The following is a 26,119-nucleotide window of genomic DNA, read 5'->3' on the forward strand; positions in this document are numbered from 1 at the left end:
CTGCATTAGGTACGACCGAGTATACCGTATTATAATTATTATAGCTGGTATAATTATTTTTTGGGGGGCAAAGGCAAAACATTCGTGATTGAGCAATATTTAGTCACTTTGTGGATAATATTTTTGTGAGGTTGCTGCTTGCACTACTGCAGGTAAAGGTAGGCAAGGTCGCTTCATTCATGGGTAAAAATTAATAATTATATTCGTGCAGAGTTCCAATCACGAAAACCAAGAATATTTTGTTTCCCGGAAATGACCAGCAAAAATATACGGTACCTCTCTGAGGTGAACATTAGGTTTATTGGTTTCAAGCGCCAATGCATTGATTATAATAGCCTATAAGGATGAAAAAATGTATACTGTATAGAAGTGGTGCATGCATAGTTTTCATGCAAATGTCACCAAAAAATGATCATCTGAATCTATAGTCACACATTTTGCAATTGTGTAAAAACTATACTCATCACTTTTACAGTACTTTTTTTGCCAAATTGTGACAGGCCTGCATGCTAAGAACATAATAACAGGTATTTAGTTTTGATGTGATAGCAGAAATCGTTTAACGTTTAATACCAAGCAGTTAGCGTAATTTAACAATCTGTTGAGAGATTCAACACTAACTAATCTTTTTGCTGAGTATAATAATAGTCATTAATATGCCTGGTGTGGATCAATCAAGGAGAGATCAATAATAACTAAGCATCATTCGGCTGACAAAAATTTTCACGAGTTTTCACGATAATATAAATAATATCTCAAATAATCCTGAGTGCGGTATAGGGGCAAGATTTTGAGCATGAACAATGAACTTCCCAGACAAAATGACCGTAAGTTAATATCTGCATGGTAATGAAAAACAGAAGCCTGGCTGCCTATCGTGGTCGCCATATAAACAGGCCATCCTCTATATAATACAGCCAGAATAACAAGCAGTAAAGTCTCCATAATTATAGTATGTGTTACAGGTCACCTCTTCTTTGCAGCCACTGTTAGTGTGCCCTAGGGTTGCATGGTGGCCGCTAAATTCATATTGACACAAATATGACCCCATACAGGCTCACCTGCGGATTGTGAAGCAGGTGCAACGCTGCATGAGAAACACAACTACAGTGGAACCCATCAGGCTATAACGGACACCTTTGGGGAACAATGTTTTGGCCTTTATACAGAGGTGGCCTTTGTTGAGAGGTTGTTTTGTACACGAACTGTTCATTTGGGACCTGGGTGCCTGGCCAATGTATATACACTCATGCAGAATCTGTGCGGTCCCTCTCTACTGGTGAAGCAATGGCAGTCAGTGTGGCAGCTACATTCACTATTTCCATATAGCGATTGGACTCTTGCTGGGGATGTCTCTAATTATGCATTATGTAATAATAATTATTATGTAATTATGCATTATGTATTACAGGAATAGGGGTTGCTACACAGTAAGACAGCGACAGGAAGAAAGCATTCAACCCACTGTGCCAAGTGGTCCTGTTTACGAAGAAGTTACTCCTATCCAAGAACGAATTGAGCTGAAACTGAATGAAGCATAATTATACGGACCATTATAATTAACAGTACTAACCCAGTACTACATGTCTGAAAGCCTAAATTCGTGTATTGTGTACCTGCATAAAAGGCAGAGAATGAATGTAAGCTGTTTTGAATTGTTTGGTAAAGATCATTAATTAACGTCATAAAATTGACTACCGTATAGCAGGTAAGTTTCGTGGGGTAAAAAATCGTTCAACTCGAGAAATGGTGGTTTTCGTGAGTAAAAATTTCGTTTAGTCTCGTGGCTGCACGGCATTCCTACGTTCCGATAAGCAACGCCTACGTTAACATTTCGTGGAGGTCAGCCTGCCCACGAAAATAACAAATATTTTACCCCACGAAAATTACCCGCTATACGGTATATAGTTGGGTGAGTTGCATGTGATATGGTTCTATAAAATTGATCATAGCACCCCAAATCAACAAGCAGACAACAATTTTACTAATGAATTATTATCACAATTAATTTTGTTAAATTAGACAATGTTTATAACTGCCCGTATACATTGAATGACGATAAGACCAGATAGGAGCATTAGACATCTGCGATGTATTTGACCAGCAATATCATTATGAACGAATACCCCTTTCAGGACATCCAAAACCAAACTCTCAGAAGTACTAACAGACCCGCCAGGCCCTACTTGGCACACCAATATGTTAGACATGCCGTTTCCTATATATGCTTGTTTTGAGTTGAGCTAGATCGACAAGTCTATCAGGAGTACATGTGTATACACACCTATATAGTAACACTGTGTTTCCCGTTCTGTTTTAGTCATTCTCAATGATATTTTCTGAAAGCTAATAATGCAATCGATTTGATTCTCATTATAATTATTTGTAAGATGATATGCTGAGCTTAAAATAAGTATTCCGTATTTAGTGAGTAAGGGTAAACATTCGGGGTTTTCGTTGATTAAGCACATACACCGCGAACATACTAATATCGCATGCATGCATGCACGTCAAAAGTCCAAGGATCTGCAAATTAAAGGTCTTTCCACAAAAGTTTATACCCTCGAAATACTTATCTGTTTTTCATAAAACAGTGAAGCTTGCATGGCTGCCTATCATGCATGATTGCCACATAAGCAGGCCATCCTCAATATGCAGCCAGGTTAATGAGCACTAAAGTCTCCATACAATTATAGTGTGTGTGTTAGCAGGTCACCTCTTTATTACAGCAACTGTTGGTGTGCCCAAGGGTTACATGGTGGCTGCTATAACATCATGACACAAATATGACCCCGTGCGGATTCACCTGCGGTTTGAAGTAGGTGCAACACACTCACACTGCATGATGAGAAACATAACTGCTTTGCATTGGACATTGTGGTGTTTCTGTAGGAGAAATTGAATACCTGTCAATTGCAAATGAAAGTAGTCAAAAGAGCTAGAGGAATACAGTTTACAAAGCTCTTATTAGGCCCTGATGTATATTATGCTTTTTGTTGTACACATTATTCACAAACAAAATCCAAAAATGTGATAATTATAGACAAAATAAGACGTAGACATAAACACAGCACACACAATACATATGATTCTAAGTGTTGTCGTTGCTGACTTTATTAACTGATCCATAATTAAATATTCACCTTCACCATTTTTGCCATGAGAATGTCGACTCGTTATGCAAAACTTAATGTATTCAAAATAGACATTGATGCCTATTATTGAAAGTAGACTATGGACACACAATGGGTGTGGTTGTATTTAGTTTAAGCTTTGCACATGTCATTTTTTGGATAAAGTCTGTAAATTTAGCTATAGAACAGTTCATAGGAGATGAGTATGCCAAGTTGCAGCAAGGTAATATATTTCTGCATGTATAATTATATACTCTCTTGAGATTGCTTCATCTCTACATGGTATTTTATAGATTATACAATTGGTCCTGACTTCATGGGTACTGCTAGCAAATCAACTGGGTAAGTACTTACAGTAGTATACCTGCTATAGATGCCAGATTCATTTAAGGCTTCTGGTATAGATCTATATGTAAATATACTGAGAAAAGTATTACTATCCAGAAGCAGAGCAAATCTCTTCGGCTTTTACTATCTGTTTTTAATAAATTGTCCAGATGCCGTGAATGAACATTCTGTTGATGAAGGTGTGCAAACAGTTTGCCCTGGAGAGTTGGTTTCGCTAATTTGCATTCATGACAATGTTGCTGGTCAACTAACTCGCTGGATTGTCAGTGGCTCTCAGCCGTGTGATGAATTTGTGGCCCACTTCACTGATTCGACTGAAGACATGTGTGGTTTGTTCACTATTACGAGGATAGGTAATACAGTTTCTACATTATACTCAACTATTCAAATACCTGTCACTGAGGCACTGCATGGATGGTACTCTAATTGAATGTTTTTTTGGTGGTCTTACATCGTCTCCACAAGTTGGCAACACCACACTGAATGTGATAAGTCAGTGAAACAACAAGATTTCATGCTAGCCACACCATATCAACTTTATATATATACTTTCAACTGTTACAGATCTAACTGTGTCTACTGTAACTGACTGGATGGCTAACCTGAGAACCAACAGTTTATGTCCTGTTCTGGAGTGGGACCCAGTGGACCAACCTTACCAGAGATGTGTCATCGGCTACACTATCAACCTGAATGGAACAGTGTACAATACCACAAACACATCTCTATCATTAGCTGGAGAGAGCCTCTCTTACTGTGAGACTCACACAGTGACTGTGACACCACTCACAATCAATGGACTCTTATCGCCAGATACCTCAAATATCACTGAGATCAATAGAGGTGCCTGTAATGCGACAGCATTATTGTTCAATTTGGGTGTCACATTATTCAGATTTTGGGACTCCAGCATTATCTGCCTCCTTCACCATCCATAATGAAGTGCTACTGAAGCTGCAAATAATGGTCCAGGTATGTAGCTATTACATGGCTATGAGTGCCACAAGCTGTTTATTGGCATGGTAGAAGATTGTGGTCAAGGGCCTCTAGCCTGAGAGCATTATCTACTACAAGGACCAATACTGCTTGTCAGTGGCGGATCTAGACATGCAGGTTCCATGGGTTCCATGGAATCAACACACTGGAGATCAACTTACTAGCTATAGCTAGCAACTAAGCTTGCATGAATGATCGTGATCTGTATAATAGAGTTACGCAATTTACGTGGGCTCTCTAATGCGCATGCTCATTGCTTAGGAAAAGTGATGACCTTTTTTTTGTAAATTTTAGCTGTTTTGTAACCCCCCTCTCAAATTCTTAGATACGTCACAGCTGGTTGCATTTTGACCTCTGAGATCAAATAAAACAGGGTGCCAATATCTGCCATAATTATGGCATGCACAGTTCAGGTGGTGAACTGTGCCAGTATGGCGCATATGTCACAACTACTTGTGGCATGCACGAATTGCCATGTAAAAACTACTTCATTGCCTTGAAAACCAGCATAAAAACCACTTGTTGCATATAGATATGACAAATCTCTACTGATTTTGGTGGCTGGAATTACGTAATAACTGCATAGAAACCAGCATATGCTGCATAGCAAACTTCCCACAGGGACCACAAAAACTTACAAGAGCGTGTCCCTGTATAAAAGTAGTAGTTGACAGTTTGGGTGAGGGGGTTTCTCTCTCCAGAGGGCGATTTTATGTGTCAATAATATGTAATATTAATTTTGTTGCCATATAATTATTATTGTCCTCACAATAGGAAATTTCAATTGATACTGCACCCATTCGAATGTTCGGATACATAACGAGTGGAGAAAATTGTGTTCCTACCAAATCGTTTAATGGAAGTTCAGTTGCAATCGATTTCTCAGACCAATCTCCTGGAGATGCTTACACAGTGTGTGTGATGTTCAGAAACAAGGAATGCTATGTGTCTGCAATCAATTCCATTACTGTGACTGGTAAAATGCATAATGCTGGTATGTCATTAAATTTATGATTTCGTATCTTTCAGTTCCAGCTACAGTAATTACTGTACAAGAAGTTACACCATCGGATACTAACTACACGGTTCGTTTGTCCCTCCCCTTCACCAGCTACCCTCCCGGTGACCTGTTCATTGTCTCCACCCTCTCTCCCCCTCACTCGGACCCAAACACCCTCACCTTCCCCTCCAATACCAACCAAGTCATGGTGACCTTCACTGAACTCACTGCTGGAGTCCTCTACACCTACACCATTAGAGTTGTTCTGGCCAGCAACAAATCAAATGACGTCGTATCTCCAGTCACTGGAGAATTCAGTTTGACAACATTAGGAGGTATTACATGGAGGCGAATAACTGGTAGATAGTGAAACAATTGCAAATAGTATTGTTTACTTCAACAGTATAATGAATAAGCTAGACGTGTTTACTAGTAGTTGTACTATGGTTGCACCAAAGATCAAAGGCTTCAGTTGTAGTTTATACTACTTATACAACCTGTCTGACCACAGCCATGGTATTATGGCAGTTATACCCTAGTGTATAACTGCCATATACCATGGCTGTGGTCAAACTACATGTACAGCTAGAACTGAATACAGTATCCCACCTTTGCAACAAAATTGACACACTGTTTCAATTAAAACAATGACACACTACTCAATTCAATCAATATTAGCAATATTAGAGTTAGAGAGAATTCAATACAAAACAGACTACTATACTAATGATTTTAGTCAACATAAAAAGAGCCAAGTTCGAGCGATGAATAGTTCCAAAAAGGAGGCAAATTTGGAAGAACTCCGTGATCGTGAATCGAACGATACTGGTTTGTTTGTGTTGCTTTTTTTCAACTTTCAACATTGGTTGTCACAACCTGCTTATTACATTGCTGCATGGGACCAGGAGCAGTAAGAAGGGTCCAGACTGCCAAGTGTTTCTCAGACTAAAGAGACTGCACTGCACTGGGCCAGTACAGTAGGCTTGTGGAATGATATTTTGGGGTACATTTGCACTCTTTGTAGACAAGTAGCACCAGTGTACTTTCTTGAAGTGCCTTCTATAAAGATGCAGAAACACAGCCTTCACAATTGCTTGCTTGAATCATAGACGCTTGATTGAATCAGCCATCGCTTTTTAAAAAAATAGCAAATTCATTGCATAGCTATAGCAACAGTGACGTCAAACAGTAGTTATAAGCATATTCATTGAAGAAGCATGACAGGAAGTAGCTAAACATAGTAGTACAGTTCTAAACATAGTACAAGCCAGTTAAACTATGGCCTCTCGTGGTATATTTGCTTTACACGCTCGAGTAATCAGATAAACCAGCTCGGCTGCGCCTCGTGGTTTATCAGATTACTCTCGCGTGTAAATCAAATATACCACTCGAGGCCATTGCTTAGCCCGCTATGATATATATACTCATTACTGTAACTCATGCATTAATTCTCAAATGAAAAACATGTATAATACACTCATGCAGAGTACACTCATGCAGAATCTGTGCGGTCCCTCTCTACTGGTGAAGCAGTGGCAGTCAGTGTGGCAGCTACATTCATTATTTCCATAGCGGTTGGAATCCTGTTGGGGATGTCTGTAATGTACTGCATTATGTATTTCAGGAATAGGGGACGCTACGCAGTAAGACAGCATCAGGAGGAAAGCATTCAACCCACTGTGCCAAGTGGTCCTGTTTATGAAGAGGTTACTCCTATCCAAGATGGAATTGAGCTGAAACTGAATGAAGCATACGGACCGTTATCCTAGCTTATTAAACTGAACTGTCTGAAGGCCTCAACTCTTTTATTGCAGTATGTTGTGGTGTGCAGTTGTAGTTGTAAGTAATAAAAAGATACTTATATACCTGTGCATATTGAGTATCACTTGATATTGCAAGACAGTAGAGTATGTAGAATCTAGTTGTATGTTGTATAGAATGAAGAGCAATAACCTGTAAGTCTGTTTCTTTCAGGCAGTCAGTATAAGTATAATGTGCATGTTATATATTATGCTCTCAAAACAGGGAGCTTGTGTGACCTCAAAAGACAAGGATATAAGTTGCTGCATGTGTAAAGTGAATAACTATTATTTTGTGACAATAAAGCATCATGCAATGGTCGCATAATTAGCTAAATAAATACACTATATATATACTAGCTGTATTATTATTAATACAGCTAGTATAATAGTCGAAAGAAACGATGTTGAAGAATGAAACTCCCCGCTCACACACAGCAGTTCTTGCAGCAGTATATCTATCACTCATCCATCTATATATACCAGTCACTGCTGCAACTGTTCCATATCAACCGTCAACAGAACTTTTGGCTGGAGGAACCCATGCATGCATCATGTTCATCAGTAAAGTAATTACGAGTTTGTAGACTGTATAATAATAACAAGGCATTATCAACTCTCTTAGTTTTACAAGCCCTGCCCTTGTACAAAATAACCAGCCCTTGTTGCCTTTGACCTCTGAGATCAGAGTGCAACATGCCAGTATATGGCATGTTGGCTACTTTAGACTTTTGGCTACTTTTACCTGCCAGTGCAAGCAGCAACCAGATCACAAACTGACTAAATATTGCTCAACTACAAATATCCCCCCTCCCCGCTAAGCCTATTAGTATAGTGATTGCTTTTGGATCGAATGTTCCATTATCAAAGAAAGCATAATTATACCCTCATATTATAACCTTGGTCCCATGCATGCAGGCCGATTTTTCTTTAAATTGAAAATTCGCCTCGGTATTAATTTTATCTGGGCGTGTTTAAAAAAAGCAGATCACATTTTGTTAAATCTAGCAACAGATTTAATTAATATCTAGCTAGTTATAAGTTTAAGTTGTTTAGATTTAATGTGTACATTGTCTTGTTTCTGAAACAAAAAGGCCTCACTCTCATTGCAGAAAAGGCCCAAGCTCTCAGACTCCTGCTGTAGTTGGGCGTGGTCCGACCGTCCCTGACGGAAGGTCGGGTTTCAAGCCTATGTCATGCAGGATTGATCTTGCTGGATTATGTAACACGCTGATAGCAGCTAGTGGGTGTTAACCAATTCTACCTTGCTTGTGGTTGTACAACCGAGCGTGACACCGACCATAATTATTAGAAATGCTGCAATCTGATAGGACTGCAACTATAATAATTTGATAATATAATTATAACTAGGGAAGCACAATTAACATATATAGGGATTGATCGAGGTAGATACAGTGCAACAACCAAATAAAGTAGAATATGAAGGTATTGAAAATTAAAGTATTGGTGCATGCATATATAATTATACGTAATACAGTATGTATATATAATATGGGGGGGGCAGAGCCTCCTGGTTTTCAGACTGTAACAGATTATACAAACAGATTATGTAATAGTTATTACATGTCTATGAGTGTCACAAGCTGTTTATTATGCCTCGGTGCGCATGCGCAAGCGAGGTATATGGTAGTGTGTTTGTCTGTGTGTCTGTCTGTATCATCTACCACTTTTTCTAGATCCGCCACTGGTTACACGTATATATATACTGTGCAGAGTTGCAATTATTATCAAAGTGTCATTATAATTTTATTGCTTATCATATATATATCAGGTATATATATTTCTAGGGTATAAATGTTTGCAGAAGACCATAAGGAATTTTGCAGATTCAATTTCCTTGGAATAGTCTTTTGACGCGCAAGCATGCATGCGATATTAATATCTGCGAAAACCGCTAACGTTTATCGCCGAAACATACTCGCTATATAATACGGTATATATGGTACTCAAATTCTTGAACATTTTTATTTTGAGCTCTCAGCATATCATGCATCTTACAGATACATATTAAATCGATTGCATTAATCGTGAGCTTTCAGAAAGTATCATTGTGAGAATGTCGAGTAAAACAGAGTGGGAAACACAGTATAGGGTCTGTCAGTACTTTAATTTGAGAGTTTGGATGTCTGGAGCCAGCCTGAAAGGGGCATGCAGTCGTTCATAATGCTATTGCTGGTCAAACGTCATAGATGTCTGATGCCCCTCTATCTGGTCTTATCGTTGTTCGTATACAACTTGACCCAATAAATTATTTTATGCATAATAATCTACCAAACAATGCAAATGTATATAATAAATGCTTCTACTTTTTACGCACATAATTATTATGGTGCACAAATACAAAGAGTTTAGGTTTCCAGACTAGTACAGTTTTATAATGGTCCGTATGCTTCATTCGGTTTCAGCTCAATTTGTTCTTGGATAGGAGTAACTTCTTCGTAAACAGGACCACTTGGTGCAGTGGGTTGAATGCTTTCTTCTTGTCGCTGTCTTACTGCGTAGTGTCCCCTATTCCTGTAGTACATAATGCAGTACATTAGAGACATCCCCAGCAAGAGTCCAATCGCTATGGAAATAGTGAATGTAGCTGCCATAATGACTGCCACTGCTTCACCAGTAGAGAGGGACTGCACAGATTCTGCATGAGTGTTGATTGTACATGTTTTTCATTTGAGCATGAGTTACAGTGTAATGAATATATCATAGTAGGCTAACTACGAGTAAAAACACGTAGCTTATTCACTATACTGTTGAAGTAAACAATATTATTTCCGATTGTTTCACTATCTACCAGTTATTCGCCTCCATGTATAGCATAATCTCCTAATACATGTAGAGCCAATATGAAATTTCCAGTGACTGGAAAAACGACATCATTTGATTGGTTGCTGGCCAGAATAATTCTAATTGTGTAGGTGTAGAAGACTCCAGCAGTGATGTCGATGAAGATCACTGTGATTTGGTTGGTTGTGTACGGGAAGGGGAGGGTAATTGGGTCCGAATGAGGGGGGGAGAGGGTGGAGACAATGAGCAGGTCACTGGGAGGGTAGTCGATGAAGGGGAGAGACAAACGTATCGTATAACTAGAACCAGATGGCCTAACTTCTTGTACGGTAATCATCGTAGCTGGAACTGAAAGATACAAAATCATGAATTATGCCAGCATATGCAGTTTTACCAGTCACAGTAGTGGAATTGATTGCAGAGCATTCCTTGTTTCTGAACATCACACACACTGTGTAAGTATCTCCAGGAGATTGGTCTGAGAAATCGATTGCAACTGAACTTCCATTAAATGATGTGGTAGGAACACAATTTTCTCCGCTCGTTATGTATCCGAACATTCGAATGGGTGCAGTATCAATTGAAATTTCCTGGAATCAAAATTGTTAATTTACCAAGAAAACATCAAAAACTATATAACACTATGTACCTGGAATTTTATTTTGAGCTTCAGTGCTTCATTTTGGATTAAGAAGGAGGTGGATAATGCTGGAGTCCCCAAGTCTAAATGTGACACCACATTAATGAGCTCCAAGTACGCAGTCACATTACACACATACCTGGATTCATCAACGTGATATTTGAGGTATCTGGCAATAAGAGTCCATTCAGTGTGAGTGGTGTCACAGTCACTGTTGTCTCACAATAAGAGAGGCTCTCTCCAGCTATTGATAGAGATGTGTTGGTGGTATTGTACACTGTTCCATTCAGGTTGACAGTGTAGCCGGTGACACATTTCTGGTAAGGTTGGTCCAGTGGGTCCCACTCCAGAATAGGACATAAACTGTTGGTTCTCAGATTAGCCATCCAGTTAGTTAAAGAAGTCATATCTGTACAAAAGAAAATGATCGGTTAGCTATCGTAAAATCTGATCACATTACTTACTTAACACATTGAGAGTGGTGTTACCAACTTGTGGAGAAGACCCACTGCTACCAGCGAGGCACGTCACCAGAGTACTGTTCAATGTTTCAGTGGCAGGTATCTGAATAGTTGAGCTCAGTGTAGACCCAGAGTTATCACTGATCATGGTGATAGTGAATGGACCACAGACGTCTTCTTGCAACCCGGCATCATGGGGAACCAATGCAACGCAAGACATCGGACCGCTGACTTGCCAGCGAGTTAGCCCACCAGCAACATCGTTATGAGTGCAAGTGAGAGAGACCAACTCTCCAGGACACACTGTCAGTAGATCTTCCTCTTTTGTGATGTCAGCAGCCAGAGCAACTACATGTATATAGAATGATTAAGATTATTCATCACAAAAATACGGTGAACAATGGTTGTACAACACAACACTATATCTGGTCTATGAATTCTAGCTACAAAACTTGCACTTTACTAAATAACTTACAGTAATCTAGATCTAGCTGCAGCAAAAGTGCCCATGACAACAGTACAATCTAGTGATGTTAAAGAAAGTCATTAACATTCTATCCAAGTAACTTTTAACTCACAACTTTATTTTTCAGCTTGGTAGACATGGCTATACCACCAGACTGAGTGCATTTTAGATGGCCTGATATGAATATCATTGAGTATCACACTGATTGATTTGAAATTTCAGAAACACAACCTTTACCAACCTGCCCCATGCACTGCATCAAGAAATATGACTTCAGAAGGTAGCTTGCTGTGCATAATATTTGGGACGATAAATTAGTACCTACCTTGCTCTGTCGCATATCGTGTAGATTAAAGTAATAATGTGAATAATTATGAAATTGTGCCCATCCCCCCTCCACACATAGCAGTTCTTGCAGCAGTACCATGCATGTATATATACCAGTCGCTGCTGCAACTGTTCCACATCAATCATCGTTCATGATCAACAGAGCTCTCAACTCATCATGTTCATCATTCAAGTAATCATAAGTTTGTACAGTAAATAATAGCAAACCTGTAATAATTATTATCAACTCATACTCTACATGCAGCCCCTTATCAAATGCTCGTACATTTCTAGGCCTATATCTATCCGATTTAATCAACATTGTACTTTTGCATGATTATAGCTACACTTTAGACAAGACAATTTATTGTGGAACACTCCCCTCTGTGTACCTACCCACCTATGCATGTCAAAGACTGTGGTGCATTTATTTAAAGTAATGTTATTGTGCAGATGAGATGTGCCACCTCAATACACTAAGAGGGAGACCATTAGTTTTCCAATAATGTTAAATCCCTTTAAGGTCACAAAGGTATGTACTTGTCATGTGAATGAAATCTGCAGATTCTAATACTCCTATATACTGGAGTTTGCAGAATCTTTGAAATAAAAGTGTTGAGCACTGCATGCATGTGGTTCCTTATAATTATGGGAATGCTCATATACATTATTTTAAGTAGTTAAACAGACCGCAGTGTGTACACAAAATCCATATATAAGGAACGCGTAACGCTCTACGCTTTTACTGGTGTGTTGCAAAGATTCTGCAAACTCCAGTATAGGAAAACCAGAGGCAATATAATTATTTGCTCTTGCATTTATGAGAAATGTTGGTGGACGATCTGATATGTTACGACTAATTAAAACAAGATGTGTCTAATTTCACTATTGGAACAAGCTTTTCTGGTCTAATAGAATTCAATGATACACCATCTGGAGTGTACTCTCGTACAGACACAGCTCAAAGGGGAGAGTTCACTATCATTTAATGCACGGACTAGCGGTCAGCCAGACAAAATTACAGAGTGATCCCAGTGATGATCTCAGTGATAGACACAAGGGACTGACCATAATTGCAGATAAAGAGAATGATGAGCTCTCAATAATAATTATATGCTCTTAGCAGTGATATTGATATGACTTCTGTTGATGCTTTCATGGCTATTAATTGTATCGACTTTTCAACAGCAAGAGATTACCAATAATTATTTCATATTCTCATCAGATGCAACTCTGCAGCTGGCGGAGGATTTTTTGAGAGTTAGTTTCTCATCACACCATGTCAGAATGACACTAGTATTCAAGTGAGGCCATCACAAACACAGCTTCATCCCTCCTGGGTGAGCCCAAGTGACTTCATCACAGGTAGAATTGACCTATAGACAACCTTTCAATCGCTTTGATGCTCTGATGCTTAGCAATTTTTTGATGATTTGACAGGCAGCACCATCATTACATCTAACAAGCAATTGTTTGTTTTCAGTGGCCATCAATGTGGAACTCCTACCAATAATGGAACTTGGGATTATCTTGTAGAGCAAATTCCACCACACCCAACATACTGTGATATGTTTCTTCTTGTACCATTTGATGTTCGATAAAGTGGTGAAGTATATGTATATATACTGTCAGTGATGACGCCTTTTTACAATTTAACTGTCCATGCATGCATGAGCCAATCTCTGCGAATGGAAATAGAATCAGTGGCACTGTCTGATTCTGGGGGCTCTTTCACGGCCATTAGAATGTAGAACACCACAGTCAACAGTCACACATTTTGCAGCTTCCAGTCGTGTTGTCCAGTTTCAGTCATGAGTTACACTTGGGAATTTAATTGACAATGAGATCGGCAATCCCTCTAGTGTACCACCTGTTGATTCCTATCTGACTCGGTATAGTGTCACAAATCTGTCAGATCCTTTTTCTTCGTATCTCAGCTATAATTATTATATATACTCTCCAGGAAAGAAACTATGAACTATAAACACTCGAGGATTACATGCTTGTCAATGGAAATGTATTCACACCATCTGATAATTTCACGACAATTGATTGCAGTGGGATTTGTATCGAGGGAGCCATTTGCATGCATGTGGACAAGGAAGTTACTGCATGGATCCTTAGGCAAAAGAAGTTTTGATTTACAATTTTCTAGTGATGTACCGTGGCATTCTGGGGGTTTGCATTATTATGGTTTTAGAGTCGTTTCATTTTCTTACCATCTATACCGTTTGAGATTGAGACCGATAGGATGTAAGTTACTTAAGTAAGTATATAATTATATGTAAGTATTCTTATATTTTACTCCACTTTTTTCCTCCATGCATGCAGTGGCCTGATTGAAACTCGAAACATGGAAACCGTTGGTCAAGTGGAGTTTATGATGATAAGAGTCCAATTCAGTATAAAATATAATTATACAGACAAGAGCTTTTGCTATCACTAAAAATGTTCTGCATGCAATATAGAAGGTATTGTCAGGTTCTTTATTTATACACATTGTAAAATTCAGGGGCACGATTTTCACATGTGGGCTTTATGTTTTAAAGTGATAAATGGTCCAAGAGCCTTTTAGTCTACGTAATGCTCGTGTTCATAATAATGGCCATGCATTCTTCACTTCATGATCAGGAGACGTTCTCAGGTTGTTGTTCTGTTTACTTGCAGGAGAGGACTACATTTCAACTGGTTTGCTCCGAGGTATACTGGCGATAGTAACTTGAGATGGAGAGCTGGTAATTCAGCACCCAACAATCGATTTATTGTGCCCATAATTGATGATGACATTCCGGAACCAGTTGAAGTATTAGAGATTGTAGTTGAATGTGAAGATAAAGGAAACTGTTATCTACCATGCACGACATCTACTTACACCATTATAATATATCATCATTATATAGATGATCAAGGTACGTAAACGGTCATACATGCTTATCCTCTTTGTATAGTGTATATAGGTGATTTGGAAGGGGTCAAACTGCCGTACAAATGGTTGGCAGTGGACAGCCTTGTCTCCCCAATAATACAGTGGTCATATATGGTGTGACCATGTGGGAGGGTTTCAGTGGCGGCCAGACCCCTAACCCTGGAATGGACCCCATGTCCCTAGTGGTTCTACTCAGAGAAGGCAAGAGATTGGAACCTCTCCAGAACACTGCCTACTCCACAGATAATTATGATTGATAACCTAGCAGGAAAATTTCAATGTGTTTTTCTATATGCCATGGCAACTTTTGGTTGTAACGTATAATTATTGCATGTAAGCCGATCGTATTTCTACAGGGCCTTGATAATGGCTAGCTGTTGGCACGCGGAATCTGATGAGAGGCCATCCTTCGATGAGCTAGCAGCCGAGTTGGAGAACGTTTTGAGCTCCTTGGTGGGCTAGGTGAAACTTAACATGAAGCTAGTTGACGTAGTTGATGAAAAACACAGTATAAGCAATTGAAAGTTTGGTCCCTCTGACGAATGCTGGTGAAAAACCTTTGCGAATGAGCCAGATCTTGACCTTTTGCAATCTAACTATTGCGTTTTGCTGGGCAAGGATTGTGTGTTTCTTTTGAAGTTGAAGCTGCGAAACATTCTACTAGTTTAGTATTTCTACAATTTTTATAAGAGTAAATTTAAACAGAACTGTAACGCACAATTTAAATTTGTCTTGAATTTATGAAGCGTTATGACAGTTTATTGTGTTTTGGTCAGGTTAGGGTCGTTATTAATAGCATAGAAACGAATTCTGCATATCTAAAAGCCGAAGGACCATGATCTCATCCACTCGCCCAAAAAACAGATGAAACTTCTTGAGGCCGCTACTGAGGAGATTGCTATGGAAACAAATGCTGCATACCGATTAAAAGCCAAAGACCATGATCACGTCCACTCGCCCGAAGAACATATAATTGCTGAGGCCGTTTTTGAGAAGGTTACCATGGAAACAAATGCTGCGTACTGGTTTAGTACTGAAAATCAGTTACAAACACTAGTTGAACAAGTAAACATGGAGTCTATAACGAAATGCGAAGTGAACCATGAGCTACAAGAAAATCCAGCCGAACAAGTTACTGATTCAGCTCACCATTTCAACAGTGACCCACAATCTCCATGCATGCACTACTAGCGTATGAATCTGATCGCATGGATTTCATGGGATTAGCTATATAGGCCAGTAAACCTGCTCTATAATGTAGATGTAGTACTGCACGGACAATCGTAGCAAACGATTAGTTACTATTAATTTTGTAGTCGACACCTATTTTCGATGTCAGTGATGTTAGAATTATTATTTTAATGACCACTTTTTATATTATTATTCGTGGCGTTATAACTGGGGTAGCACGACATAGGGATCGAGGTAGATACAACCACCAAATAAAGTAGAAAAGGTACGTGTTATGATTAAATTGGCGTACACGTAATACGGTATGTATATACCTGGGCATGCCGTAAGAACCAGGGGAGGGACAGAACCCACCTGCTTTTCAGACTGTAGCTAATAGCTTTATATGCAGATTATTTCATTTCAACACCGCCTCACCCAGACGCTTCACCCTCATTTTATTTTTACCCCCTACCTTAAAACGGCCCTGCTGGGACCACCACCTGTTATATCACATTGCATCATCACTACAAAATGGCTGCCTGTACCTATATAGATACCAAAATCTGTTAGGTGTAGGAGGTTGATTATAGGGGTTATAAGATCCATTTTTGTACATGAGGCTACGCCCACGCCGCAACTGCATTTCGATGTTTAAATAGGTGGTTTGAGGATCAAGCCTCTAATAGACTATTGGAACAGTCGAAATACCCGATTCATCGATTTCCTTCTCATAGAATGGATCCTTATCTAGACTACATATACTTGTCAGTTAGAATTTTGACATGAAGAATAAAATGATCTGTTATTAGATCTATAGTGGTTGATCATTACCACTTGGTGGCACAACAATGTCTATCTTAAAAAGCAAAACTGTGAGTTAGATCTATATACTTGTACAGTAACACTATGATTATACCATATAGATTCTCCTCTTCTCATGGGCACTTTTGCAGCAGCTAGATCTACTAGATCACTGTAAGTTAGTTATTCAAGTTCAGTGAAGTAAATTGCAAATTTTGTGGCTAGAATTCATATAACCAGCTAATCATTATTATGCTATACAAATTTGTGCAACTCTGTTTCGTCAATTTCTATATATATAGTTGCTCTCGCTGCTGACATCACAAAAGAGGAACCACTGACAGTGTGTCCTGGAGAGTTGGTCTCTCTCACTTGCACTCATGACAATCTTGCTGGTGGGCAAACTCGCTGGCAAGTCAGCGGTCCGATGTCTTGCGTTGCATTGGTTTCCTATGATGCCAGGTGGCAAGAAGACGTCTGTGGTATATTCACTATCACCATGATCAGTGATAACTCTGGGTCTACACTGAGCTCAACTATTCAGATACCTGCCACTAAAACACTGGATACTACTGTTGTGACGTGCCTCGCTGGTGGCAGTGCATCTTCTCCACAAGCTGGCAACACCACGCTCAATGTGATAAGTAAGTAATGTGACCAGATTTTACCTTTTGTGCAACATTACTATATACAGATATAACTTCTTTAACTAACTGGATGGCTAATCTGAGAACCAACAGTTTATGTCCTATTCTGGAGTGGGACCCAGTGGACCAACCTTACAAGAGATGTGTCACCGGCTACACTGTCAACTTGAATGGAACAGTGTACACTACCACAAACACATCTCTATCATTAGCTAGAGAGAGCCTCCCTTACCGTGAGACTCAGACAGTGACTGTGACACCACTCACACTCAATGGATTCCTATGGCCAGATACCTCAAATATCACTGTGATCAATCCAGGTATGCGTGTATGACTGCATGAGCTCATATGTAGTGTTACGTTTAGACTTGGGGACTCCAGCATTATCCAACTCCTTCATAATCCAAAATGAAGTACTGAAGCTCCAAATAATATTCCAGGTACAGTTATTGCATTTGATGTTTTCTGGGTAAATTAACGATTTTTGATTTCAGGAAATTTCTATTGATACTGCACCCATTCGAATGTTCGGGTACATAACAAGCGGAGAAAATTGTGTTCCTACCACATTATTTAATGAAAGTTCAGTTGCAATCGATTTCTCAGACCAATCGCCTGGAGATGCTTACACAGTATGTGTGATGTTCAGAAACAAGGAATGCTCTGTGTCTGCAATCAATTCCACTACTGTGACTGGTAAAAATGCATAATGCTGGCATGTCATCGAATTCATGATTTCTTATTTTTCAGTTCCAGCTACAATGATTACCATACAAGAAGTCACACCATCTGACACTAGTTACACGATCCGTTTGTCCCCCCCCTTCACTGGCTACGCTCCCAGTGACCTGCTCATTGTCTCCACCCTCTCTCCCCCTCACTCTGACCCAATCACCCTCCCCTTCCCCTCCACAACCAACCAAGTCATGATGACTTTCACTGAACTCACTGCTGGAGTCCTCTACACCTACACCAATAGAGTTGTTTTGGCCAGCAACCAATCAAATGATGACGTCGTATCTCCAGTCACTGGAGAATTCATAATATTGGCTCTACATGTATTAGGAGGTATGCTACATGGACGAAAAACTGCATGGTAGATAGTGAAACAATAATTATCAACAGTATACAGAAAAAGCTAGACGTGTTTACTAGTGGTTAGCCTGCTATGATAATTATACTCACTACACTGTAACTCATGCATTAATTCTCAAATGAAAAACATGTATATACACTCATGCAGAATCTGTGCGGTCCCTCTCTACTGGTGAAGCAGTGGCAGTCAGTGTGGCAGCTACATTCACTATCTCCATAGCGATTGGACTCTTGCTGGGGATGTCTCTAATGTACTGCATCATGTACTACAGGAATAGGGGACGCTATACAGTAAGACAGCGACAGGAAGAAAGCATTCAACCCACTGTACCAAGTGGTCCTGTTTATGAAGAAGTTACTCTTATCCAAGAACGAATTGAGCTGAAACTGAATGAAGCATACGGACCGTTATCATAGCTTAAACAGTTTGAAATAAACTGTAAACTGTTTAGACGCAGTATGTTAATTGTGTGTGCAATAAATTTATAGTACAGGTGTACGTAGTTGTAAGTGAAAATATCCTTAACTCTGCATATATTGAGTATCACTTGATTGCAAGACAGCCCGGTCTGTAGATAATGACATATAGTTGTATAGAATGAAGAGCATGCACACATGTAACGTATATACCCGATTTACAATAACCTGTTTCTTTCCATGCAGTGATCAGTTCTTAAAATAGCTCTCAAACCAGAGAGTTTTTGACCTCAATATACAAGGTCTTGCTATGTGCATGTAAAGTGAATAATTATTATTTTGTGACTATAAAATTAATAATTAACATCATGCATGCATGGTTGCATAATTAGCTAAACAAACTCTCTCAACTGGACCCACGTGTGGGACCCTTGTCAAATAAGAGACCCACTTTGGACCTTCTCGCCAACCGTGTACCCACGACGTGTGGGACCCTTGTCTAACAAGGGACCCACACTTTGGACCTTCTCGTAGACCATGGACCCACGTGTGGGACCCTTGTCAAATAAGGGTCCGACACATTACTGCTTTTTGCTACGTCCCTAAATATTGACAGCAAAAATTATGCTTCCTAATCTGATACCCCAAAAATTCGACAAAAATGCATATTATTTTTTGAAGTAATGCTGATTTTTTCATTTTTATTAAAATAAGAGTAAGTCAAAATAGTTGAGAGAGTGTTATAGTTGAAAGTAATGATGTTGAAGAATGAATCTCCCCCCACACACACAGTAGTTTTTCTTGCAGCAGTACCACTCATCCATCTACATGTTGACGAGGAGTTACTGGATCCTTAGGCAAAGGAAGTTTGTTTTGATTTACAATTAAATTTCTGGTGATGTGCCATTCTGGGGGTTTGCATATGGTTTTGCTAGGGTCATTTCATTTACTTACCCTATATCGTTGAGAGATGAGACCGATAGGATGTAAGTTACTCAATGTATCCTATTATTATTTTACTCCACTTTTTTCCTCTAGTGGCCTGGATTGAAGCTCGAAACATAACTGTTTTAGAAACCGTTAGTCAAGTGGATATGGAGTTTATGATAATAAGAGGTTCCAAATTCAGTACGGACAAGAGCTTTTGCTGTCACTAAAAATGTGTCTGCAATAGAAGGTATTGTCAGGTTCTTTATTAGGGGGCACTTTCGATTTTCGCACGTGTACTCCATGTTTCAAAATGATAAATGGTCCAAAATACTCCTTTAGACTACGTATATGTATAATAATGGCCATGCATTCTTCACTTCAATTGTAGGGAGAAAAACACAAAACATTCTCAGGCTGTTGTTTTGTTTACTTGCAGCATAGATAGAGAAGAGAGGGATTGAAAATGGAAGTACCCTCGATGTACCATCCGTGTATCTCTGCGGTTTTAATCAAGGCTTACTTTTTAACACGAGGGCTAAACATGAATAATTCATGAGAATTGTTTTGCTCTCTGTAAGAAGTCCACGAGCATCAGATCCAAGCTGTCAACTCCACATAAAACTGCCCGAGGTTGTACAAACAATAGACAGAAAGAAAGGGGGGTCCCCACCAGGAGGAGGAAGAGTGGGATTGTGGTAAAGAAGGGAGAAAAGAAAGTGACATTGTATATATGCCATGCATGCATGGCAATGAAATACACTTGGGTATCAATTTTCGGTTTTCCAAAGGTTCCTATAAAACTGTATAGTAGGGCATAATAATTATTGGCATAGATACCTGATAATTTCCCCACATGTTAGGTCCCAATAGACAGTGGCGGATCCAGGAATGTTGAGAGGGAGTTCCAAAACAGTTCATCACTTTCCTAATCAATTAATGAGCATGCACATTAGAGAGCCCTGCCCACATGTCAATTGCAGTCAATTTAATTGACTCCTCTAGGCTGATTTCATGCAATTGACAAGCTGATTTTTCACCTGACAATAGGTCTACCCAAGACTTAGAGTGCATAAGAAGAGAAGAGTGTTAACTACTGATACTTCTACACAACACTTAGTCTTGCGCAGCCAGCCCGGATGTTTTCTATTTGAACACTATAGTCAATTTAATTGGGGCTGGTGCGAGACTAACGAACACTGTACACAAAGTAACATGACTCGGACGTGATAGAGTATTGTAAATTTACTAGTAATCTCCTAGTAAATGTTAATCGTGATGTTTTTAGGGGTGTGAATGGTAATCAAACAATTCTAGCTACGTATAGTTGTTCGCTTTCAACGTTCAGAGCTTGTAGAGCTGCTCACTGCACACTGATAGGAGACGATCTCTTCACAAAAATCATCTAAATAGAGACAATAGTTGAGTTGATCCTCTTCACTTGCACTCTTTACTCACTATTAACAACTTCTGTGCGTTGCGTAATTATGCGCAAACGTCATCAATTGCGAGTTGCTCACGTGCAATTGAAGATGTCACATTACTTTGTGCACAGTGTTTGTGTAAAAGTATCAGTAGTTAGACACTCTTCTCGATCTTCTTATGCACTCTTGGTCTACCTATAAACAACATAATCTCTAAAAATGATAGCCCAATTTAAAAATATGCATGAAATATACACCAAAATGTGGTCGTGTCTGATAATCAGACAAAATAAACATAATATCAGACACAGGAACCTATGAATCGCTGAAGAGGCAAAGCTATAAGATTTAAGGTGTTTTTGGTAGCTAAAAGTCTCCCCTACAACATATAGCAAAACAAAAAAGCTACACGACTGTAGAACATTTGCAAATCTATTGCTAAACAACTGACAAGAGTGCATGCATGTACTAGCCATTCACCTACTGAGGCTGACTGTTCCGGCACTCTTAATTGGTGGTGAGTTGGATACCAGACTTGCAGATTGTTTCACTTTGACTCCCTTAATTTGTGCCCAGACAAAAAACAAGCACAAACACGAGCATTACCAGGATCACTAATAACAGTACTCCAACAATTATAAACGCAATAGCCTCGGGTGAGATCTTTATCACATATCCAGGTGGTGGTGGTGGGTTTGGTGGGCCACTGGTAGTGTTAGTCTGTGTGGAGTGTGTGGTTGGTGGAGGTATGGGTGTGGGGGTTGTGCAGGGAAGAGACGGTGAGATTGGCAATGGTGGTTGGCCAGTCATTCCACTGCGCTTTGTTCTTTGGATACTTGGGCAGCTGGCTGTGTGGCAAAATGCTTTCATCTTTGAGAGCTGCACTTCAGCTAAACTGAAATTTAACGTCTTCTCTGCAATGAAAAATGCGAATGTTAGGGAAGCTGCATACATAGTATTTGCGCCTACTTACTTATAGTATAATGCCATAACAGAGCCTATTATGCTGCTAGGAGGGAACACTGATCGCTCAATTTGTCGCGGACATATGTTAGCCAATGGGCTGCACGGTGACTAATGTGTAAGGTGTGTGAGTGTATAGGTACACTGGGTGTACAATAGGTGTGTATATGAGACGAGAGTGCTGAAAGTTACCAAATGGTATTGTCTACAGTTCTAGTCATGCAGGCACGCATCACATTAAAGTAAACATTTCAGTAATTACACTAAACAAGCCACACACTCACCAAACACAGTGGTGTAGTGATGAAGAGGGAAACATTAGTGAGCATCTGCACTCTTTCATCACACAGGGAAAAATTGACAATGGTTCTTCCCTGTTCACATACAGTGCATCCAGTCTAAAGAGTAAAATACCAAAAATGTGTGAGTAGTTGTACTTAATTGTAAATATCTTATGATTGGAACATTTCTAAGAAAATCTGCTAATACCATTGTGTAGGCCAATGAATAAGCTACAACATATTCAAAATTATTTCCATAACAACATAAGGTGGTGGGTTTGTGATGATTAATAAAACAGTACCCAATTGTTATAGTGGGTAATCGGTTAGGGAGAGAAAAGGCCAACGGTTTCCGGCTAAGGTTTGAAACTTTGTCACAACATCTATAGATAGTTTGGCTATCTTATGAAAGATTCGATGTTACTTAAAATAATATCTACACATCCTCCACAGTGCTCAAAATTGCTAGTTTTTAGTGCCGTTTTGGTTAGGGAGAGATTTAAAGAAAATCTCACGGCTAAGGTCTAAAAATTACACGGAGTAAGCTTGAATAAATTGTCTAACTTTTAATAAGAAAAATTTTTCCATAAATACTTTAGTTCCAGAGATAATTGATGTTACGTACATTTTTTTACGATCACCCCCATTATCTCCTAAAATTATTGGGGAAATATTTTTGAAGCATGTTGTAGCTTATTCTTTTACCTATACAATAGTATCAGCACAATTTCTTAGAAATGTTCCAATCTTGAGATACATCTAAGTACAACTACTCACCAATTTTTGTATTCTACTCTCTAGACTGGATGCACTGTAGTAAATCCAGACCCGCCCACAATGTTGTCAATTGGAATGCGTGGGTGTTCAAACGCTATTAATAATTATCTACAGAACCTTAGTCATTAATTTTCAAACTCAAATTGGTGCCACTAAAATTATAAGCAGCAAAATACCTACTACAGTACAGTATTTATACATGGGCTCCTAGTATACAAGGCTACTGTAAAAAAATCTACAATTCAACTGTCCGGCTCATTGTCATCGTCATCATCAAACAGCATACGGTATTGACCTGCCATGGTGAAGGACTCTCGTGTATGGAGAGCTGAGATTTTTAGAGTAGCTTGAGGAGGTTGTTGCTCACCGTCAGTGTAGTCGTCCGCAAACAAATCTGCTTTATCATCAGTGGGGTTGACATTTTTGCTGGCCTCTTCTTTGATCTCCGGCTCATCGTCATCGTCATCATTGAACAGCATACGGTATTGACCTGCCATAGTGAAGGACTCTCGTATATGGACAGCTGGAGTAGCTTGAGGAGGTTGTTGCTCACTGTTAGTGTAGTCGTCCGCAATCAAATCTGCTTTATCATCGGTGGGGTTGACAGTTTTGCTGGTCTCTTTTTTAGATATTCTGATCTTTTCAGGACGCTGTAGTTGAAACAGCATTCCTTGCGTGCTTGAGCTAGGGTCACTAATGGATGGCAGAGTGACTGTCTTGTATGCCATTTGCCCTTCATCCTCCTGATCTAACATGCTCATGGCAACGTATCCATCAATCTTGAAAGCACGATGACTGCAGCTAATGAAAAATTGTTCTCCCTCGATCCAATCGCTCAGACTAACCGGTGTGGAGAGACACATCATGCCAGCAAACGTAGATTGCACTCGACTGTAAAGGCAGAACCTTGCTTTGTTTGCGACAACAGTTGACTTCAGCTGCAAAGGACCATCGCTTTGACCAAAGATGCCAGTATTGGTGGTAAGATAAAGTGGTAGATTAGCTCGTGATCTCGCTAGGATGTCATTCAAGTTTGTTAACAGCTGTCAATTTCCTTGCCAATGCACAAGGAAGAACTCAGAGGGATTTGTCGAGTCTCCAGTTGGAATGACGTGGAATGGAGATGCATCTGCTGGACTAGTTGTACCACGCACAGTGTTATCTTCCTTGTCAACACACCAGTAAACATCTCTCTCCTTTCTGATTGCTTTCTGGTTTTTTGTTTGAGTAGATGCCGTATATCTTTTTAGACTTCCTTGAGTGTCATTGTCAGTTTTGTTTTGCTTAAGTAGTCAATGTCACCTGTTTCCTTCTTCCCCTTGTCCTTAGCTGTGGTTATGCTGCAGGAAATGAGAAAAGGCCCCTCTATGGGGTTATAAAGAATTAACACAAATCAGTGCACGTAAGTTTTATACCTACACCAATAAGTATAAATGGAATGATTAAGTTCTCATGGCACTGTAAAATATCTCACCAATTGGATCTTCCTTCCGTTGTATGTACTCCTTCACTGCCCTCGTCAGTGCAGATTGCAGGTAAGGGATAGGTGTCAGGCTATAAATTGGTTGTATTTGGAATCCAATGACGCCTCATTTTCTTTTACAACCACTCCTTCAATAATTTTTCCTATTGACGTCTCCTCTTTATGGCTTTGAAACTTTAGCTTCTCGGTAAATCTAGACAGACCACCCTGCGCATATTTCCCTGCTCCGACTTCAGCCCCTCCTCCTAACTTTTCTTCCCTGAAACTGATAGTGGCTGCATTGTACTTCATGGCACCCAACTCTATAGAGTTAACATAATGGGTGATTCCCAGATCTCGAACAAATGCTTCACAGAAAGTATGAATGTTTTTTCTTTTCTCTTCATTGGCAGCATAGTCAAAAATTTCTTTAATCGCTTCTGCTGTTGGCAATTCACTTTCAACTTCACTCTCATCGTTTTTGTCGTTTCTGATTTGATTGAGAATCCACGAACAAAATGTCCGTTCGAAAGAGTTCTTTTTTTGATTCGGCTTGTATATGTGTTGTGGCTTATCAAGGTGTTGAACATACGATGGCAAATCATCTAAAGTAATGCAAAATGATATTGTTCTTGTCTTGACTTTCGTCCCAGCAATTCTTATGTTTGAGGTCACACTTTGGGTTTGTTCAATTCTGCATCCATTCCGATCTTGATCTGGCTACTCAGATCGTTCAGTGATAGGCGGATCTTCTGCTGCTCTCGTGAAATTGTCGACACAATTTTCTCATATTTCTTGAACATGCTGCACTCTTCAGTTTCGATGATATCCCCATTTATCTCCCTCACAATGAATGCACTTTTGTTTCTCCACATGTGAAGATCAGTGACGTTGATTCCTCTTCCTAATCCGAGACTTTTATAGTATAGTAGGTAATCATTAGCTATTCTTGAAAGCAGTATATCTATAATTAAGTGTCCAGACTAGGCACAAAAATAATCTATTAAATACTAGATCTATAGGCCATAAGGAAAGCACTCATACAAAGTATTAAACCTGCAACCCAATGCAACCACAAAGTAGTGGGAGGCATTAATACCCAGCCGGCCCTGCACACAGCACAAGATGCATGTTGTTACATCACCATAGCCTACATACGGTTACACCACCATAGATATGGTTACACATCAAACTAAAGCACTAAATTATTGCACATGCTCATTTTACTGTTGCTTTGAATAAAAGATGGA

The 26,119-nt window shown here is 39.4% G+C and overlaps 3 protein-coding genes and 1 long non-coding RNA gene across 4 annotated transcripts; 1 reads left to right on the forward strand and 3 right to left on the reverse strand.

Moving 5' to 3' along the window:
• Positions 1 to 9,670: 9,670 nt before the first annotated feature.
• LOC135331455 (uncharacterized) lies at positions 9,671 to 11,125 on the reverse strand. Its single transcript, XM_064526665.1, has 5 exons — positions 10,862 to 11,125; positions 10,732 to 10,805; positions 10,477 to 10,672; positions 10,101 to 10,430; positions 9,671 to 9,936 (listed from the first exon to the last, which is right to left on the reverse strand). The coding sequence occupies exons 1-5, from the start codon at positions 11,106 to 11,108 to the stop codon at positions 9,671 to 9,673; spliced, it is 1,113 nt and encodes a 370-aa protein (XP_064382735.1). The 5' UTR covers positions 11,109 to 11,125.
• Positions 11,126 to 11,219: 94 nt separating this feature from the next.
• LOC135350396 (uncharacterized) lies at positions 11,220 to 11,797 on the reverse strand. The gene is made up of 3 exons (XR_010399142.1): positions 11,762 to 11,797; positions 11,659 to 11,707; positions 11,220 to 11,531 (listed from the first exon to the last, which is right to left on the reverse strand). It is a non-coding gene; the product is annotated as an uncharacterized LOC135350396 (long non-coding RNA).
• A 5,102-nt stretch (positions 11,798 to 16,899) lies between these two features.
• On the forward strand, positions 16,900 to 19,143 carry LOC135348462 (uncharacterized). Its single transcript, XM_064546679.1, has 8 exons — positions 16,900 to 16,947; positions 16,999 to 17,050; positions 17,179 to 17,520; positions 17,571 to 17,843; positions 17,890 to 17,963; positions 18,018 to 18,219; positions 18,274 to 18,591; positions 18,767 to 19,143. The coding sequence occupies exons 1-8, from the start codon at positions 16,924 to 16,926 to the stop codon at positions 19,033 to 19,035; spliced, it is 1,554 nt and encodes a 517-aa protein (XP_064402749.1). The 5' UTR covers positions 16,900 to 16,923; the 3' UTR covers positions 19,036 to 19,143.
• Positions 19,144 to 23,649: 4,506 nt separating this feature from the next.
• On the reverse strand, positions 23,650 to 25,326 carry LOC135349660 (uncharacterized). The gene is made up of 2 exons (XM_064548217.1): positions 24,882 to 25,326; positions 23,650 to 24,772 (listed from the first exon to the last, which is right to left on the reverse strand). The coding sequence occupies exon 2, from the start codon at positions 24,271 to 24,273 to the stop codon at positions 23,650 to 23,652; it is 624 nt and encodes a 207-aa protein (XP_064404287.1). The 5' UTR covers positions 24,274 to 24,772; positions 24,882 to 25,326.
• Between the last annotated feature and the right edge of the window lie 793 nt (positions 25,327 to 26,119).

The sequence above is a fragment of the Halichondria panicea genome, chromosome 1 (assembly GCF_963675165.1).
Source record: "Halichondria panicea chromosome 1, odHalPani1.1, whole genome shotgun sequence".
Lineage (NCBI taxonomy): Eukaryota > Metazoa > Porifera > Demospongiae > Suberitida > Halichondriidae > Halichondria > Halichondria panicea.

Coding starts and splice junctions, on each gene's coding strand:
- LOC135331455 (XM_064526665.1), bottom strand. CDS start 11,108: ATGGCTAATCTGAGAACCAACAGTTTATGTCCTATTCTGGAGTGGGAC. Junction 10,806..10,861: donor TATCACGTTGATGAATCCAG/GTATGTGTGTAA, acceptor TGTCACATTTAG/ACTTGGGGACTCCAGCATTA. Junction 10,431..10,476: donor CAATTCCACTACTGTGACTG/GTAAAACTGCAT, acceptor TGTATCTTTCAG/TTCCAGCTACGATGATTACC.
- LOC135348462 (XM_064546679.1), top strand. CDS start 16,924: ATGTCTATCTTAAAAAGCAAAACT. Junction 17,521..17,570: donor CACCACGCTCAATGTGATAA/GTAAGTAATGTG, acceptor TACTATATACAG/ATATAACTTCTTTAACTAAC. Junction 17,844..17,889: donor TATCACTGTGATCAATCCAG/GTATGCGTGTAT, acceptor TGTTACGTTTAG/ACTTGGGGACTCCAGCATTA.
- LOC135349660 (XM_064548217.1), bottom strand. CDS start 24,273: ATGATGTGTCTCTCCACACCGGTTAGTCTGAGCGATTGGATCGAGGGA.